Here is a 16,934-nt window from a genome sequence, read left to right as displayed (position 1 = left end):
CTCTGCCCCTCCTGAGTGATGACATCATGAGCCGCCGGCAGGCCTGGGTGTTCTGCCAGCGCTCCGAAGCGTGCGTGATGGCTCGCTCGCAGATGTGTGTCCAGGAACACACTGTACCCAAATGCAGACTTAATCAGACCTGACTGCTCTCCCAGCTACTTTATCCAAAATAGAGAGAGTGGGGGGTGTTGTGGTGGTGGGGGGGGTCTAAAAATGAAACTAAAACAGAACCAGAAAGGCTCCGTTTGAAGAGGAGCGCAGCGGAGCGGAGGAAGGCGACGTCCCCCGTCCCTCCCCGTCCCCGTGCTCTTTGACGCCTGTTCAGGAATGACACGCTGCTGGCAGATGACAGAGGAGCTGCTCCTTGAAAACTTCACCTGACTCTTCCTCCTCTGCATCCTCCAAACACTCCCATCGTTTGCTCTCAGACCTCCGCGGCTTGTTTTGATTTTCCGTCTGCGGTGACATTCTCAAACAGAAACAGCAACTTTTACCGAATTTGATTTTTTTTTTTTGTCTGCATCCCATGTGTCAACCTGTAACACAAAGAAAAAAAAGTGTTTTATTTTTCTTTTTTTTTCCATTGTCACTGTGTATTTCAGTATAGCAGCCTTAGATCCTGCTGGTTGCTAAGGAGCGAGTCCTCCACCGCTCTAATGGGCTGATTTGGTATTCAGCTCAATGCTGGCTCTTATTTTGGTATGCCAGACAAAGTGTTTTGATGGAGGACGATTGCAGCCGCGTCTGGAGACAGTTTGATGGTTTATGGATGAGAGCACACTCTGTGCCTTTGACTGCACAAGACAATGCACTATGTTCTCCTCTTCCCTTATCACACAATCTCGCACAACACAACGGACAGCGTCAAACAACATCAGGATCCGCAACACTGCCTTGGTGTTACTACTACACAAGACTACACTCGGCAGCCAAAGTTTTATTTTCTGCTCCCTGAAACAAAACGAGCCGTTCCAAAAACACCGACGGATTGTTTTCAAAAAAGTGTAGCTGTTAGAAATGAACAGATTGGGCCTTTTATGTTATTTGCGCGCAGCTCTGGGAACTGTGGCACGCTGTGTGTGGAGAGGCACCGTCGGAGTTGAAAGAGGACCACATTTAGGCTGTGGCGCTCAGAGTTCCCAAAGCTTGTGGGTGTTTTAATGAGTCATTTTAACTTCATTTAAAGCCAGCTGAGCAGAAAATAGATCAGTGAATGAGCCCTGGGCCAGTATGGATCTGCAACCGATTTACATCTCAGTGAGAGCCAGCCCACATCCAAACAGCTGCGTGTGACACAGACAGAGGAAGTGTGTGCGTGTGTGTGTGCGTGTGTGTCAGTGCAGGTGTTAGGTGAGTGCAGAAGAAGGACTAAACATGTCTGCGAGCTGAATGTGAGCTTATCTCCTTTCGTGTCATCAGAATAAACAGGAGTGACCTGGGAACTGTAGGTACTGTCAGGGAGATGGGATTTGGCATTTTTTTTCCCTAATTTGTTTGTTTGTTTTCATGATAAAAAGCATCTGCCGCCGGCAGGGAACACCCAGTTCTTCTGTGGCCTTTCAGGCAGACAGTCTGACCACTGTTCAGAAGCCAGGGTGGATAAAACTTTTTAGATCTGCTCCTATTTTGGTAGACATGGAGGATTGTTGACCTTTTTACAGAGGTTATATTCTAACATCTCTTTTCCACTGAGCAGTCCAGTACAGGAACCAATTAATTCTGGTTAGCGTTTCCACTCACATCACTTCCACTGAGCGGTTTGTTTTCACGGCACATGCGTGGTCTAGACCGCTAGCGTGTCATTGCGTCACTGTCGTGCTATGACTATAAAAGCAACAACAATGGAGATGATTTATATCACAATATACAAAGTATATTTTCAATTATTTTCTAAAAAAACATGTCCTTCCATACTTTTCTCTGACATTAATATTTCAAGTAACAAGTAACTGAATCTTTACAAATGAGAAACTTTTTTAAGTGCACTACTGTTTGAAGTTTTATAGGAAAACTCACTTTTGCACAAAAGTTCAGCAATAAAAATAAACCAAAAAAAATGATAGAAGAGAAATGGAACCATGAACTCTTTTCTATCGCCCACATGATATGTATCGTCATATCGGCCACACGATATGTATCGTCATATCCCCCACACGATATGCATCGTCATATCGACCACACGATATGTATCGTCATATCGCCCACACGATGTGTATCGTCATATCGGCCACATGATATGTATCGTCATATCGGCCACACGATATGTATCGTCATATCCCCCACACGATATGCATCGTCATATCGCCCACACGATATGTATCGTCATATCGCCCACACGATATGCATCGTCATATCGCCCACACGATATGCATCGTCATATCGCCCACACGATCTGTATCGTCATATCGCCCACACGATGTGTATCGTCACATCGCCAACACGATATGTATCGTCGCATCGCCAACACGATATGTATCGTCACATCGCCAACACGATATGTATCGTCACATCACCAACACGATATGTATCGTCACATTGCCAACACGATATGTATCGTCACATCGCCAACACGATATGTATCGTCTATTCGCTCACACGATGTGTATCGTCATTTCGCTCACACGATGCGTATCGTCATTTCGCTCACACGATGTGTATCGTCATTTCGCTCACACGATGTGTATCGTCATTTCGCTCACACGATGCGTATCGTCATTTCGCTCACACGATGCGTATCGTCATTTCGCTCACACGATGTGTATCGTCATTTCGCTCACATGGTATGTATCGTCATATCGCCGACACGGTATGTATCGTCATATCGCCGACACGATAGGGTATCGTCATTTCTCCCACACGATATGTATCGTCATATTGCCCGCACGATATGTATCGTCATAACGCCAACACAATATGTATCGTCATATCACCCACAGGATATTTATGGTCATATTGCCAACACGATATGTATCATCATTTCTCCCACATGATATGTATCGTCATATCACCCACAGGATATGTATCGTCATTTCACTGACACGGCATGTATCGTTATAATGCCAGCACGATATGTATCGCCATATTACCAACATGATATGTATGGTCATATCGCCAACATAAACTTTACGGTCATATCGCCAACACGATATATATGTATGAAAAGTGACTCCCTCCCAGCCATCCTGTTCTATTTTTTTATGGACCTACAACGGATGGGGGCCTCAAATGTACGGGTCAAAACTGTTTAATGCATGTGTGACAAAGTCAAGGCCCAGGGGCTGGATCCAGCCCACCAGGCAATTATATCTGTCCCTCCAGATCATTTTATTTTATTGTTAATAATGGCCTGATGTTATCATGTGCTTATTTCTAACTTGTATAATTTAAAGAAAATATATTTTTATGAAGAGTAAAATTTTGAAAGTTATTTAAGGTTTAAGTTGATTTATTCTGGAATAATATTACTGCCTTTTTATTGTTCATAGTAAGGTTAAAAGTTACGTTTTCAAGTTTTAGTAATGTAGTTTAGTGTGTGCAATAAATATTTATCCTGTTCGGCCCGCAACCCAAGGTGTGTTTTGGATTTTGGTCCCCTGTGCGATGAGTTTGACACCCCACTAATGGGTCCATTTAACAATGAAAACGCCCAAAATACTGGATGGAACCAGACCGTACCAGACTGCTCAATGGAAACAAAGCTTTAGAAGATCAGGTTTTTTTACCAAAACTACACCACACAACGCTTTCTAATGAGTTTAATGTCGTCCGCAGCTCCTGCCGAGGCGCTGGTGTGTGACCAGTGTGGAGCGACCTTCTCCTCCGAGGAGGCCCTGGAAGCCCACAGGCTCACACACACAGGTAACACAACCCAAACGGCCTCCAAAGCCGTGACTCCCAAACTCGCGCTCTCAAACCGGCTCGTCATGCTGGCGGGGTTCAACTGTTCCTGTCATGATGCTCCATAATTTATTAAACGGGGGAGGTGGGAGGCCCCTCTCGCATATCACCCACTCGCTTCTCCTGGCATCCAAGCCCCTAAAGCGCATGCCACTTCGCCACAGCCGCCGAGCTACGGCTTCACTAACCTTCCCCTCCCCGCTGACGCCAGCTGTGAAATTATTTACCCGACACTCGACAACAACACCTTTGTGTTTCTCAATCGGCACAAATCACAAAAAATGTCTCTCCACTTCTGCCGAAAGTCTGGCACTAACAGTTGGCGCTTGGATGAGTCAAAAAGAAAATATATATATGCATGAATTGCGTGGGATTTTTGTATTTTACTTGCTTTGAAAATATTGAAAGTTAGAGAAAAACTTGAAAACACACAAATATATAAAATCATTTTTTCCCCAAGCAAAAGCTTTCCTTTGAATGAAACTCTGTTTTCTTTTAAATAAAAAATACTATAAGGTATTTATTCTGATTTTACATGTTTGAAAAGCAGCAAAGTTGCCAGACGCTGCAAACAGTGTCTGAATCCACACCTTTTCTCCTACTGTCAGAGAAAGGTGATAACCATCTCAGGAGAACTGGCACGTAACTGTAACTGCAGGTGGCACATACCGAATGAATAGTTAATGGAGGTGGACATTGAGGGGTGTTAATGATGCCCAGAAGTTTCTGCCTTCATCTGTGAGTTGTAAACGCCCCAGAGCTCGGATTCAGCCTGGCACTGTACCCAGAACAGACAGAGTGCAGGAGGGCATTACTCTTTCATCTTGTCATGGTTCTCCGTTTGGGTCAACCGTGACGCACTTTCAACACGACAGGTGACTCCAGAGAAACAGGTGGCTGTGCTGAAGTGGTCCATCCTAAAACTCTGCTGCGTCTCGTTGTGACACAAGTAAGAAACCCAAAGAGGTTTCTGTCCGGAAGTGCCGGTTTTATTACTTTAGCCGTTTTGATATGTCAAAGGTGAATGGCCTTGGGTTGCCAAATGGAGACATCATAGTGGGGAGGGTGGCTGTGGGCCTCCTGAGGGCAGTGGGACTGCTGCTGGTGTTGGATGCCAGGGGTAAGAGGAAAACAACATCATGTGCTGCTGTTTACTCCTCAGCACAGCTCCGTCACAGTCTGGTCTGACCTACTTGTCAGGGCCCAAAATAAAAAGAATGGATCTGTCTCTGAATTGCTCTCACACAACAAAGAGGTTTGTTTCATCACCAGCTCTCCGTTTTGGGGAAAACCCATCGCTCCTCTACACACACACACACACACAGAAAAAAAAGGACTGTCAAAAAGAGAACTTTATGCCACCTTGCTGCCAGGAGAAAGTCACCTGCCTCTGTGAGGGGTCTTAAAAGCATTGAATTGAAAATACTACCTTAAAAAGTCTTGAATTTTTATATCCAAGCCTTAAAAATGGTGCTGCTTGAAACTTCTCAATTTCACATTTCATGTTAAAATTTGAATTTTTCAACCATGATTATTTTGATCACCACCAGTTTGAGAGCTGAAGATGCAGACAGAAAGTGCTCAACCGAAGTGACTCCTCGTAAAAACATTACGAAACCTGTGCAATGCCGCTGCACCACACGTAAACACTTAAGAGATCAATGTTTTTGTACCTGAACGAGGGCGACGCATCACATGGTGCTGGACATAGACAAATTGAATTATAACAAAAATTTCTTCATATGTACATTGCTCACTATTTTTAAACAGGAATCAAGTTTTTCTGCTATAACAGTATGTTGGTTTGGTAATTTGATGACTACAAAAAGATGTTTCTTCATTGAAACGAAACATTAAGTATAGTCAAAGTAATAGTCAGCAAAAGCTGTATATGCCGTGAAATCGAACTCACAATTCCTGCATGAGAAAATGGCAACTGTGTTAACCAGTAATCTATAGGATTAACCATTAGCCATTTTATGCAAGCCTAACGGCGTTTTCTATGCTCGTATGTGACGCAACAAAACCATGCTTTGAACGCGCTAGAACAGTGTTTAAGACATGCGGTTTGTACGTGATAAAACTTTGTTTTTTACACCCGTTTTGGGACAACACAAGACTAGGATAGTAGGGCTGGGTTGATAAAATGTATTAATCGATCTGAATTGATCTAAGCTTAATAGATTAATAATCAATCCTCAAAAGCAGAGATCGATCCAACACATAATGCTAAAATCCGCTAGCTTGATGCTAACGTATAATGAGATTTCCCATAGAACGGCTAATGCTAACGCTCTGTCGACCTAAACATTTTAGAATTTTGGAAAGTTTTATTTATTTATTTATTTAGCCAACAGAAAATTTGAAGCTAGAAATAATTAAGTTTGTTTTAGAATGACAGAAAGTTTTGGACACTTAATTTTTTTAAAAACCAAATTTTTTTTCAAGTTGTTTTATTTGGGTTTCAAATTGTAATGGACCCAATTTGGCTCCATATGAATGGGAATAAATGAATAAAATTGGAAATGACGTATAAAATGGTAAATGAACTAAGAAATCTGTCTTAATTTTTGACATGCATGGCCTTAAAAAGTCTTAAATTTAACTTGAAGGAACTTATAGGAACGCTGCTCTGTGTTCCTGTTTGCACACATCACTGGCTGCTTCATCACCTCACCTTCAGTCGGAAGCCTAATTGAACAGTCCTGTAGTCTGTTCAGATACAGCCAAGGCTTTGTGATGCGCTCTCCTTAATGCAGACCTTTTAGCTCGCCTAATTGCGTGTCGGTCATCATCCTGCACCCTGACGCGAACACCCAGTTTGCGACTGAGCAGAAGGACGTTTTTTAACGACACATATGAAGAGATACTCTGTCATCTTGTGTGAATTTCAAAGCAGAACACTGTAAACATTCTAGGAACTGAAGCCGCGTGTGACCTCAATAAACCGGACCACGGAGTGGTGCTTAAACAAGAGCGACGCATCTCTTGTTGCATTAATTATTGAGTCGGCTGCTCGTCACTCGGGTAGATTAGCGGTTCTACTGTTGAGCGCCTCGGGGTTGTTTAAGGTACCGTAGCCTTTCGTGTGTGTGCGCGCGTGTGACATCTTGGAGGACGCGCCTGCATGAGCAGATACAGTAAGCATGAATGCACAAGGTCATGTGAGGGCTGGGACGTAATGCAGCCAGCATGACTGTGTGTGTTTAACCGGCTGCCACAGAGGCTATGATCATGCACACTAACCAGAGCCTGGGGAAACACTTTATGGTGCTTTCACACCGCACATCAACGGACCATAAAAACTCCAATCTGCAAAACGTCTCCTTTTGAAGGCCGCTAATGATTTGTTTGTTTTCCAAAAATGTACTAAAAGACAGTCACATATTGCGAGTGGTGTTTATCTGTTTTCCCAAGTATTTCGGCGGAGATAAAGAAAAGTTATTCACGAGGCGATAAGTGTAATTGGTGGACGTTAAAATTAGCTCGGAATAAATACACAGATTTGAGGTCATCGCTGATACAATCTTTTGTTCGGCGGATTCACTCTCAGATTCTAAGGGTGGGAAAACTTTTGTTCGGCCCTTGAAAAGAAACAGGCTGCGCTTATTTGTGAATGAAGGGATTAGCTTCAACACTTCACCCCAACAAGGACCATGATCCTATCTGGTTGCCTAGACACATGGTTTTGTTTCTTAGGCAGCGTGAGAGCCTGGCTGGCTCCCACCTCACCTCATGGAGTGGATAAAGGCAGACCGTGCTAAATCTCATTTTATGGAGGCTGAAAATGGGTTCTAATCTCAATCCAGACTCAGATTTTGACCATAATCCGACACTATTTCTCCACTTTTAAACCAGAGTTTACATGAAGGGATATTTTTCCCACTAGCTGACTGAACTCCCGCTGAACGCAGTGCTTTGTCCACCCACTAGCCTTTGAGAAAAAACATTGATTACACAGCATTTGCCCCCACTGAGTGCTAAAGGTCGCAGAGGTCAGTTTAGGCCTTAAAAAGCCAAATCCCAGCCTATTGTGTGGCCGGGGTGAGAAAGCTGAGGCCAACTTTAGAGCGCGCGCTCTCCCATAAAGGAGCTGCTCTGCACTTATTACCCAAAAAACTCCTTCCCTGCACATCCTTTTGTTTGCAGAAGTTAGCAGAATGCGGCGAGGAACAATGCCGCCGCTGACACGCACAAACGCGCCTTTGCCCCCAAAAGGTTTTGTTTACACTTCAAGATGCATTTTGGTATTTTTATTTCCAGCGACGGATGCAGAGAATAAAAAAGGACTACTGAGCTGTTGTCAGGGTGCGTCAACCCGAGATCAAGAGTGACATTCTCGTGTCAGGATGAGCATCATTTCTATTCTCAAGTTTCCGTATTGTCGGTGACAGAAGGGATCAAGGTGAGCGTTTGGGAGGGAAACAGTTTCTACCTCCGCCGACAAACTAAAGTTTAGCAGCAGACGGAGAGAAGCAGACGAGCTGCTCTTAAACTGACTTGCTCTATAAGTGATGGTCGGTAATGTTCAGTCCCAGACTGGTCAGATTGGAGCGGATAGCACTCCCTCTGCTGGCAGCAAGGCGAGAGTAGAGGAGCTTCACATTTTTTTTGTCCTAAATGTTAAAAAAAAAAATCCTAGATGGATCATTATCCGGCCTTGTGTGCTGTGAAGTGAGCTGGCATTAGTGGAGGATGACTCAGACGGAAAGTGAAGCTGCTCAGACTGAAAGGATTTCCTGTATGGTCAGCGAATGCCGCCAGCAGAGGCGTAGAGAACGGAGCGCCTTTTGTTTACAACTGAAATATTGTTTTCCATGGGCGAGAAAGGGTGCTGGTCATTAGCCGGTGGCATAAAGACGGGAATTGTAAGAGCTGCACGAGGAGCCTGTGACTAATGGGCTTGGTCAATGAGGGCCTGAACCTCATTGTGTGTCCTTTTTGTGCAGAAGTCCAGGGGTTGGAACCTCTAAACAGGTGCACTGGATGGGCCTCCCTGAAGAACCGATCAGGGAGTGTCTGTCTTCTGTTAATAATTAGGAATCTTAATAATAGGAAAGCTGGTTCAGATTTTTACGTTTTTGCCAAACCGAAATGCCGAATCCCAGAAAACGCCAGTTTCTTCGGTTGACTCGTCTGCCTGCTAACTTGATTGAACCTAAAGCAAATGTCTGACACTCTCCCCTCTTAGTATGAGTGTGCTGTATCCCTTTCCCCGCGTTAATTCCAATTTAATTGCCAGTTGCCTCAAGGCACTTCAATAACAGTAACAAATGATTTGATTTAGTGGACCTCATCAGACTGCATTTTAAATGCGACACAGAAACCCCACTTGAATTCCAATGAAGTGCTGGCACAGTCCTCTGTTTACTAATGATCCTCTGCTGGAGATGTCTGATTGAATCTAAGTCTGGAGCAATGGGACCCTGCTAGTGTTGTAAATGATCTGCAACCTGAGCAGACAGAGAAATAAGGACCTCATAATCTCACATTAAAGCCTCCCTCTTCAGAACATGCACATTAAGTCCCAGTCTTGCCACGCAAAATGAATTGGAATGAATGCCGGAGCGTTTGTGTTTTTTTTTGTTTTGGTGGCGTGCGGATCAAGTGTTGACGGAATTGCAACAAACGGATCGTCCTCACGTAGCCATTTTGACTGAAACTACCACCGCCAGTAACTCCCCATCTGTATTCCTCTCCACACGCCATGCAACAGGGAAAGCAGCCCCAAAGAGATGCCAGGTCACACGCAGGATTAAACTGGATTGTGTGTTTTCCTGCAGTCCTGCCTTTAATGGCTTGATATCACTACTTAACATTCTGCGCGGGGCACGTAACGTAGACATCATTTAGGGTGGAGCTACTATCAGCTGCTCTTTGAGCGCCGAGACGGAGGACTTCACAGGGCGAGGCTGGCTCCTGATGGGGAATGAAGAAAATAATTACCATCTTAACGCACCAGGAAAGGAGTCATCGCCGGTGTGATTGGCATGCTGTGCATTATGTGGGGAAAATTCTTGAAGGAAAAAAACAATCACTTTCATGCTTTAAAATAGAACGTAGAAGGAGTCGAAGCTGAAAGTGCCTGTGGGCTTTTAGGGGAGTTAGTTTTAGGTAGAGACACTTGCTCTTTGAAAGGAGCTTTTCCCTCAGAGGACTCGCACAAAGTAAAAAGTGACCCAGTTTCCCCACTTAAGGCCCTGTCTGTGTACGCTACTGAAATAACTCTGTGTCTGTGTCTCCTGCCATCTCCAGGGACCGACATGGCGGTGTTCTGTCTGCTGTGTGCGAAGCGCTTCCAGACCCAGAAGGCCCTGCAGCAGCACATGGAGGTCCACGCCGGGATGCACAGCTACATCTGCAGCCACTGCGACCGCCCCTTCCCCAGCCACACCACCCTCAAAAGACACTTGCGCTCGCACACGGGTACGAGATCGTCTGCGGCGTCGGATCCCGTCGCCGAGTGTCAAACGCAAAAGAGACAAAGACAGCTGTGTTTATTTTTGTATATGGGTTAATTTCCTCGGGTTATTGACTAATTTGCATGCGTCTTTTCCCCACTTCTCCTCCTGCTGCTGCTGTTGCCTCCCCATAAGATGACTCACCTCTCCGATGACAGCACTGTACCTTCATGGCCGGTGCATATTTTGCGCAATTTCATCCTGATTATATTTTGGGTTCTTAGACAGCCTTGGGGCTCTGCAATTCACGGCTGTCAGTTCTTGTGTGGTTTACCCGAAATGATAGAGCAAACCCAAATAAATATTGAAGGAAAAGCAAATGGAAATGACTTGTCTCTGTTCTACCGAGGGTGAGTCTTCATGCCGCAGGAGACGGAGAGATATTTACTGAAAAGATGTCCCCTTTTCTTCCTCTACCTTAAATAAACACTCCCAGCTGTCAGGACAACTTGACGTCTAGACGGGAGAAATACATAATTGATGTGAAGAGACAGAAGTGAAGGGAGTTTTGGCCATGGTAGCGCATCTTGTTTGTATGCCATTCTGCTTGGAAGTAACATTTTGTAAATGTCAGCTGCTCCGTGGTGGGGTGGGGGGATTGGGGAGAATCGGCCTGTAATGAGGAGAGCAATGTATCCTCTGACTTGGCTGTTGCTGTGGACACTGAGATAATGAGGCTCATAGGTCATTGGAGATGAGTCAAGCCCTCGTGCGAGGAGAGAAATAGATTATCTACAGTATAGAGAAGAGAGCGACACATGCCCAAACGCCTTTTATTAGCTTTTAGGAGACGACCAAGAGGAGAGTCCTCGTGTCATAACACTGTGGTACAGAAAGGCCCCTGTGACTGTTTGACCTATGCAGCTACATGTTACGCCAAGAGCTCCAGTTAAGGCGTCATTGCTTCTCTACGCTGGTGTTTGGGCCGCCGCTTTGACACGACTGTGTTTGCAGGCGATCACCCGTTCGAGTGCGAGTTCTGCGGGAGCTGCTTCAGAGACGACGGCACGCTGAGGGGCCACAAGCGCATCCACACAGGAGAAAAGCCTTACGAGTGCAACGGCTGCGGCAAAAGGTTCAGCCTCAAACACCAGCTGGAGACGCATTACCGCGTGCACACAGGTGGGAGTTCAAACAGGAAAACACTGCTCAAAACTTCCAATGAAATCTTCCGCAAACTTTTTCTTTCTTTTTTTCTTTTTTTTTTAGTAAAATGTAAATTTTAAGCAAAATTGCAGAAGGGATTGATGAAAAGGATTAGGAAAAAAAAGTTGAGGTTTCAACTTAAACTTATTATTTTTAGCTTTGTGTGTAATGAATGCTGTGTAAAGCCTGTTAATTCCCCCTGGAATCTGTGGTAACACTTTCTTGTGTCTGCAACCTTTTACGCAGATGCAACTGTGGATCATGTGTCTGATCCCGTTTGGCACTGAATTCATCAGAAAGTTGATGACATTTTAAAACTAAAACGGTTTTATCCTAAATGTAGGCTTTTATAATTACAAAAAAAAATTCACCTGAAGATTTTCTCACAATTTTTGACACGGTACAGCATCATTTATTTGCTCTATATCAATACATCCTCTGTCAAACATTAGAGTGCTATGCACTAATGGGCATATCTGCAGTGGAAGAACAATACATTTACATAACAACTTACAGGTTTTAGTAATTTATTACTAAATAGTAGATTTTTTTTTCCCAGCGTACAGTATAAGTCTTACCCAAGTTTAGGTCACACCAGAGTACAAATCGCACCGTGATATAAGTCACACCAGAGTATCGGTTGCACAAGAGTATAAGTCATATCAGAGTATAAATCACACCTTAGTATAAGTTGCACCGTAATCTAAGTCGCACCAGAGTATAAATTGTGCCAAAGTATAAGTCGCACCAGAGTATAAGTCGCACCGTGATGTAAGTCACACCTTAACATAAGTCAGACCAGAGTATGTCAGACCAGAGTATAATTCACACCGGAGTATAAACCACAACAGAATAGGTGGTACTGGATTAGGTTCCATCAGAGTATAAGTCGCAGGAGCCAAAAAAAAAAAAGCATAATAATTAAGGAAAAATTTCCTTTAGCAGTTAGTGGGAAACAACCACTAAAGGGCAACCAGTTGTTACATTAGTCTATTAATGTTAAAAAAAACCACATAGACAAGCTTCTTCTTAGTATAAAATGCACCCATGGCCAAACTATAAAAAAACACAACCTATACTTCAAAAAGTACAATATTTCATGATTACAACTCATTTCACTTCTAACAATATCCCTTGAAGGATGTGCTGTACAATTAGATCAGATCTAATAAATAACCATGACTTAAATTCTCCTATGAATGTGCATGTGTTTGCCTTTTGTTTGTTATGTATGCAACTCAATTAGTTACAAGTTCAGGTTTTATTTGCAAAAAGCTTGATTCATATTTGTATTTAATGGCAATAGTAAAGGCATTAAAAATGTATCTGCAAATTCTTCTACCAGCCAAAAAGGGTGAAATATTGCCCTTCATTATATTTTTGGTCAAGTTTTGTCCTTAAGAATGTTGCTGACTCATTGACGAAGTAACCCTTCTGTAAAATGGTACAGTCAGTTTCCACACTGACCTGTTGATTTGCAGTGCAACCAAACCAACGTTCCAGCCACACGTTCAGTGATTCTGCAGGCGCCGCGGGTAGTTATCAGTATGCGGGTAACACCTGAGTGCGCGCTCTACTTTTTCCATGTCACTTCCGAGCTCAGGGTGGCACGAGTGGGCACAGCTCACTGTCTTCACATTTATCAGCTGAAACGTGTCACACTGCGGCTCTGACAGGTAAAAATCGATCAAGCTTGTCGCTTTCTTTGTGCGAGTTGTTGCTGTCTGCTTGATCATCCTGCCAGACAGCTGGCAGCTCCATCAGTGCAGCTCTGTGAACATAGTCAAAAGTAATAACTTAACTTTATTGTTTTTACCCAACATTTTGGTCAAACACTGCTTGGTTGAGAGACTTTTGATGGCATCCTACCTTGTACTTTAGGTTGTAGTGGACATAACTCCAGTTTTGTGTTTGCTGTCTCTCACTGCATTGCCAAAAATAGTAAAAGCAAGAATTTATGTGTTTATACTTGCTAAAAATATACTTAAGCGTGTGAATATTGTTTAAAACGATATCCTGACTTTTGTTTTTACATTTTTTAGCAAAGTAATTCAGCTTTGTTTTGCCTGTCTAATGTGCAAATCCCAGTTTTTTACTCAATGCCACGCAGACATTTGGATGTAGTTACCCTCTGAATGTCACAACTTCAAAGAGAACTATGTACAAATATCTTAAAGGACCATTAACGGAAAAAACTAAAAACAAAACTTGATATCAAGCCTGTCTGGCCACAGGGATGTTTGGCCTACAGGAAGCAGAGTTCTTGGTTTGTGCGAATAAACCACTTTTTTATCTCACAAACTCCCATAGAGACAGAAATAAAAAATAAAAAAAACAGTAAATGGATGTGTTAGAAAAAAAAGTAAGAATCCTGGAAGTTGGTTATTAATGTAGTTTTTGACTAACGAAGGGAATTTAGATTTTCTTGTGACTAGTTTCTCCATCCTGCAAGTATGTAAGTGCAATCTTCTTATTATTATTTGTTTATTTTTCCTTTAAACTAGCATTCATTTGTTTGTATTTGTTCAGAAACATCTCACTGGTTGTCCTTGTAAGAGGCCTGACTTTCTCTGTGCACGGAGACACAGACATTTAGAGTAAACAGGAACCGGTGTTAAAATGAAGTACAAAAATAAAGTAAATTCCCTACAATGTATTTTGAATACATACGAAGTTGGCCTTACTCTCAGTTACAACTACAAATGTGAGACATACTAACAATTTTTAGTAGATTTCCGGAGAGTAAAACTGTCTACTCCATGAAATTCCCACTCTGATAATCTTTTGATCTATTTTAAAAGCGTTCCCAGTGTCTCTTATCTATGATTATGATGTTTTTAATCTAAATCAAAACACCTGTGTTGTTTTCTAGGACATAGTTTCTGCAGAGCGCCAGGAGTTCTTTAGAAATTCGTCTTTGAGTTGTGTGCTGGAAAATTGGCATGAAGATATAACCCGTCCCCCCTCCCCATCTTCCATAACTCAGAGCTATGTTTACACGCTCTCCCACTAGCTTACAGCCCCTCACAACCCCCAAACCTAACATTACTGATGCAACAAAAATGTCGAGCAATATCGTAGCTATCCAGCCGCGCAGTTTGAGTCAAATGCCGCTCAGACGAGGAAAATTAAGACAATAATTAATCTTTGTCGGCAAGTGGAGCAGGCAGCTTGAAGCCCACTCATTGACTGTATATTGAGAGCTGGACTGAGTAGCCCCTCCCCCGTGGCATTCGAGATAGGAAGTACCCTCTGATAAATCCAATTTCTCAATAAAAGTTTATGGCCTTGCATTGAACGTTTGAAGTGTTTGATTGACAGAATCTCCTGAGCATTTCTTACATGCTCACTACTGACTGGAGAGAGTGGTTGTCATGGAAACGTAGACCGAAATGGACCAATCACAGCTTGCTAAGGACATCTGATCCCTAGATGGCGACAGACGTACCGGAAAAAAGATAATTTGGTGGGAACTGGAAGGGAGTCATTTTCTAAGGATGACATCACACTTGCTTAGTCCAGTTCTGTTATACAGTCAATCTTTTTCCAACTACACTTTTTCGTCTGCTGAGAAAAGCAACTTTAAACTTAATTTTCTTAATTTATGTCATCGATCAGTAAAAAAATGCCACAAGAACATATTAAAGACTCACTCTGATGAAGTTGTGTTGTTTTTTATTAGAGTGGGTCTGTGTGAAATACCACAAACACACACAAAAATGCAATGTCAAAATGGGAAATAAACTGCATCCACTGCTGGCTGTTCAAATTCATGCTAAATTCTTGCATCTTTGGTATTTCCTTCTAGGCGAGAAGCCATTTGAGTGTAAGTTGTGCCACCAGCGGTCTAGAGACTACTCCGCTATGATCAAACACCTGCGCACGCACAACGGAGCCTCTCCATACCAGTGCACCGTCTGCCAGGACTACTGCCCGAGCCTGGCCGCCATGCAGAAGCACATGAAGGGCCACAAACCGGAGGAGGTGCCAGCCGACTGGAGGATAGAAAAGACTTACCTGTATGTCTGTTACGTCTGAGCAGGACTTAGACCCAGGCACAGTCTCCTAGGGGGGGTGAGGTGGAAAGTCCTGTTTACTCCTCTGTTCCTGGTTTTATTGCTGAAGGATTACACTTCCTGCAAGGATATTGCTATATATCCCTCAGAGATACTTCGGTTTTTACAGTGACGGTGTGCAAAGTGTACACATTCAGGCTACAACTAATGATCAATATCAGTTAGATTGGTTTTACCATGGAAAAAGTGGCCAAAAATGGTTTAAAAATCTATATTTTTTAAATGAAAACAGATGAATCTGATAAAAATAGTCTAATCCATAGATTTAACTTGCTGTTCTGTGAAGCTGGGAGGCAGGCAGCAACACACACACTCTGGATGTAACACTTTCAAAGATTAATGAGCTGTGAAAGCTGACAGTTTCCGGATAACTGTTGTCTCTCTCACTGAAGTCACTTTTTTCCACATGGTTTTGACAGCTGCATCATTGAAGGATCCACTGTGGTTTAAATGGCCGTGACTGCAGACCTGCACGTGCAGCAGGAGCATTCTGGAAGAATCGTTAAACCATCAAGAAAACGGCTTTTCTTTGGTTGTGCAGCACGTGTTCGAGATAAATAAATAAAAAAAAAAACACAATTGGAATAACTTTGCACAACTTTTCAACCCCGTTTTGTCCTGCTGTTGAATTTTGGTTATTTTTATTTGAAGTTGCATGTTTTACTTGAATGGTTGACCTCATAAGCTTGATATCTTTAATTGCCTCGTCTCTCTTGCAAGAGGTGTTTATTGATTTCGATGTAGCTCGCTCACTCTTTGAGTTGCTCTCGTGATAGCTTTTGCTATTTATACGTTGTTTATTTGTTACCAAAAATGTGCCGGTTGTCATCACAGAGTCTGTGTCTCCTGGGATGTTTTGCCGCCGAGCAAGCCCTACCTCTCTACTCTTTTGTTTTGAAGTCCACCTGCAAATTACTCATACACTGGTAGGTATAATTTAGCAAAAAACATTACACGGTAAAATGTAAAAAAAAAAAAGTGACAAGCTACATATAAACAGTCACTGAATTTGGATTCTCTCAAAGAAAATGACAGAAAAAAATCATTTTTTTTATAAAACATGGAGAAAATTGAACCTGAGTTACTACAAGCAGGTTATTGTCAGTCGCAGTGTAGCCGTAACGTACAAATTGTCATGTGATTCCCCTTTGTGAGCCTGTCAAAGGCCTTTATAGAGTTAAACATGTTGTATTTTTGTATTACTGTAATTGTTTACATTTGGTATAATTTGACAAACATCTTAATGTGAGTGTTTTATAAGTCTGATTTGATTACGACCCCTCCCTCGTGCCTCTTTTTTAAGTAGAGCATCAATGTGCTTGAGTACATGGGTCTTCGTTGTTGGTAGGTGTTC

The 16,934-nt window shown here is 42.8% G+C and overlaps 1 protein-coding gene across 1 annotated transcript in view; it reads left to right on the top strand.

Annotated features, from left to right (window-relative positions):
- zbtb16b (zinc finger and BTB domain containing 16b) overlaps nucleotides 1–16,546 on the top strand; it is a 22,733-nt gene extending 6,187 nt beyond the window's left edge. Inside the window, exons 4-7 of the mRNA XM_024277578.2 lie at nucleotides 3,772–3,858; nucleotides 10,153–10,323; nucleotides 11,313–11,480; nucleotides 15,313–16,546. Of these exons, the coding sequence (XP_024133346.1) occupies nucleotides 3,772–3,858; nucleotides 10,153–10,323; nucleotides 11,313–11,480; nucleotides 15,313–15,542 (656 nt within the window). The 3' untranslated portion in view covers nucleotides 15,543–16,546. The remainder of the gene's footprint in view (nucleotides 1–3,771; nucleotides 3,859–10,152; nucleotides 10,324–11,312; nucleotides 11,481–15,312) is intronic.
- Nucleotides 16,547–16,934: the final 388 nt, after the last annotated feature.

This window comes from Oryzias melastigma, linkage group LG13 (genome assembly GCF_002922805.2).
Source record: "Oryzias melastigma strain HK-1 linkage group LG13, ASM292280v2, whole genome shotgun sequence".
NCBI classification, from domain to species: domain Eukaryota; kingdom Metazoa; phylum Chordata; class Actinopteri; order Beloniformes; family Adrianichthyidae; genus Oryzias; species Oryzias melastigma.
This window is presented reverse-complemented; position numbering and strand designations above follow the sequence as displayed.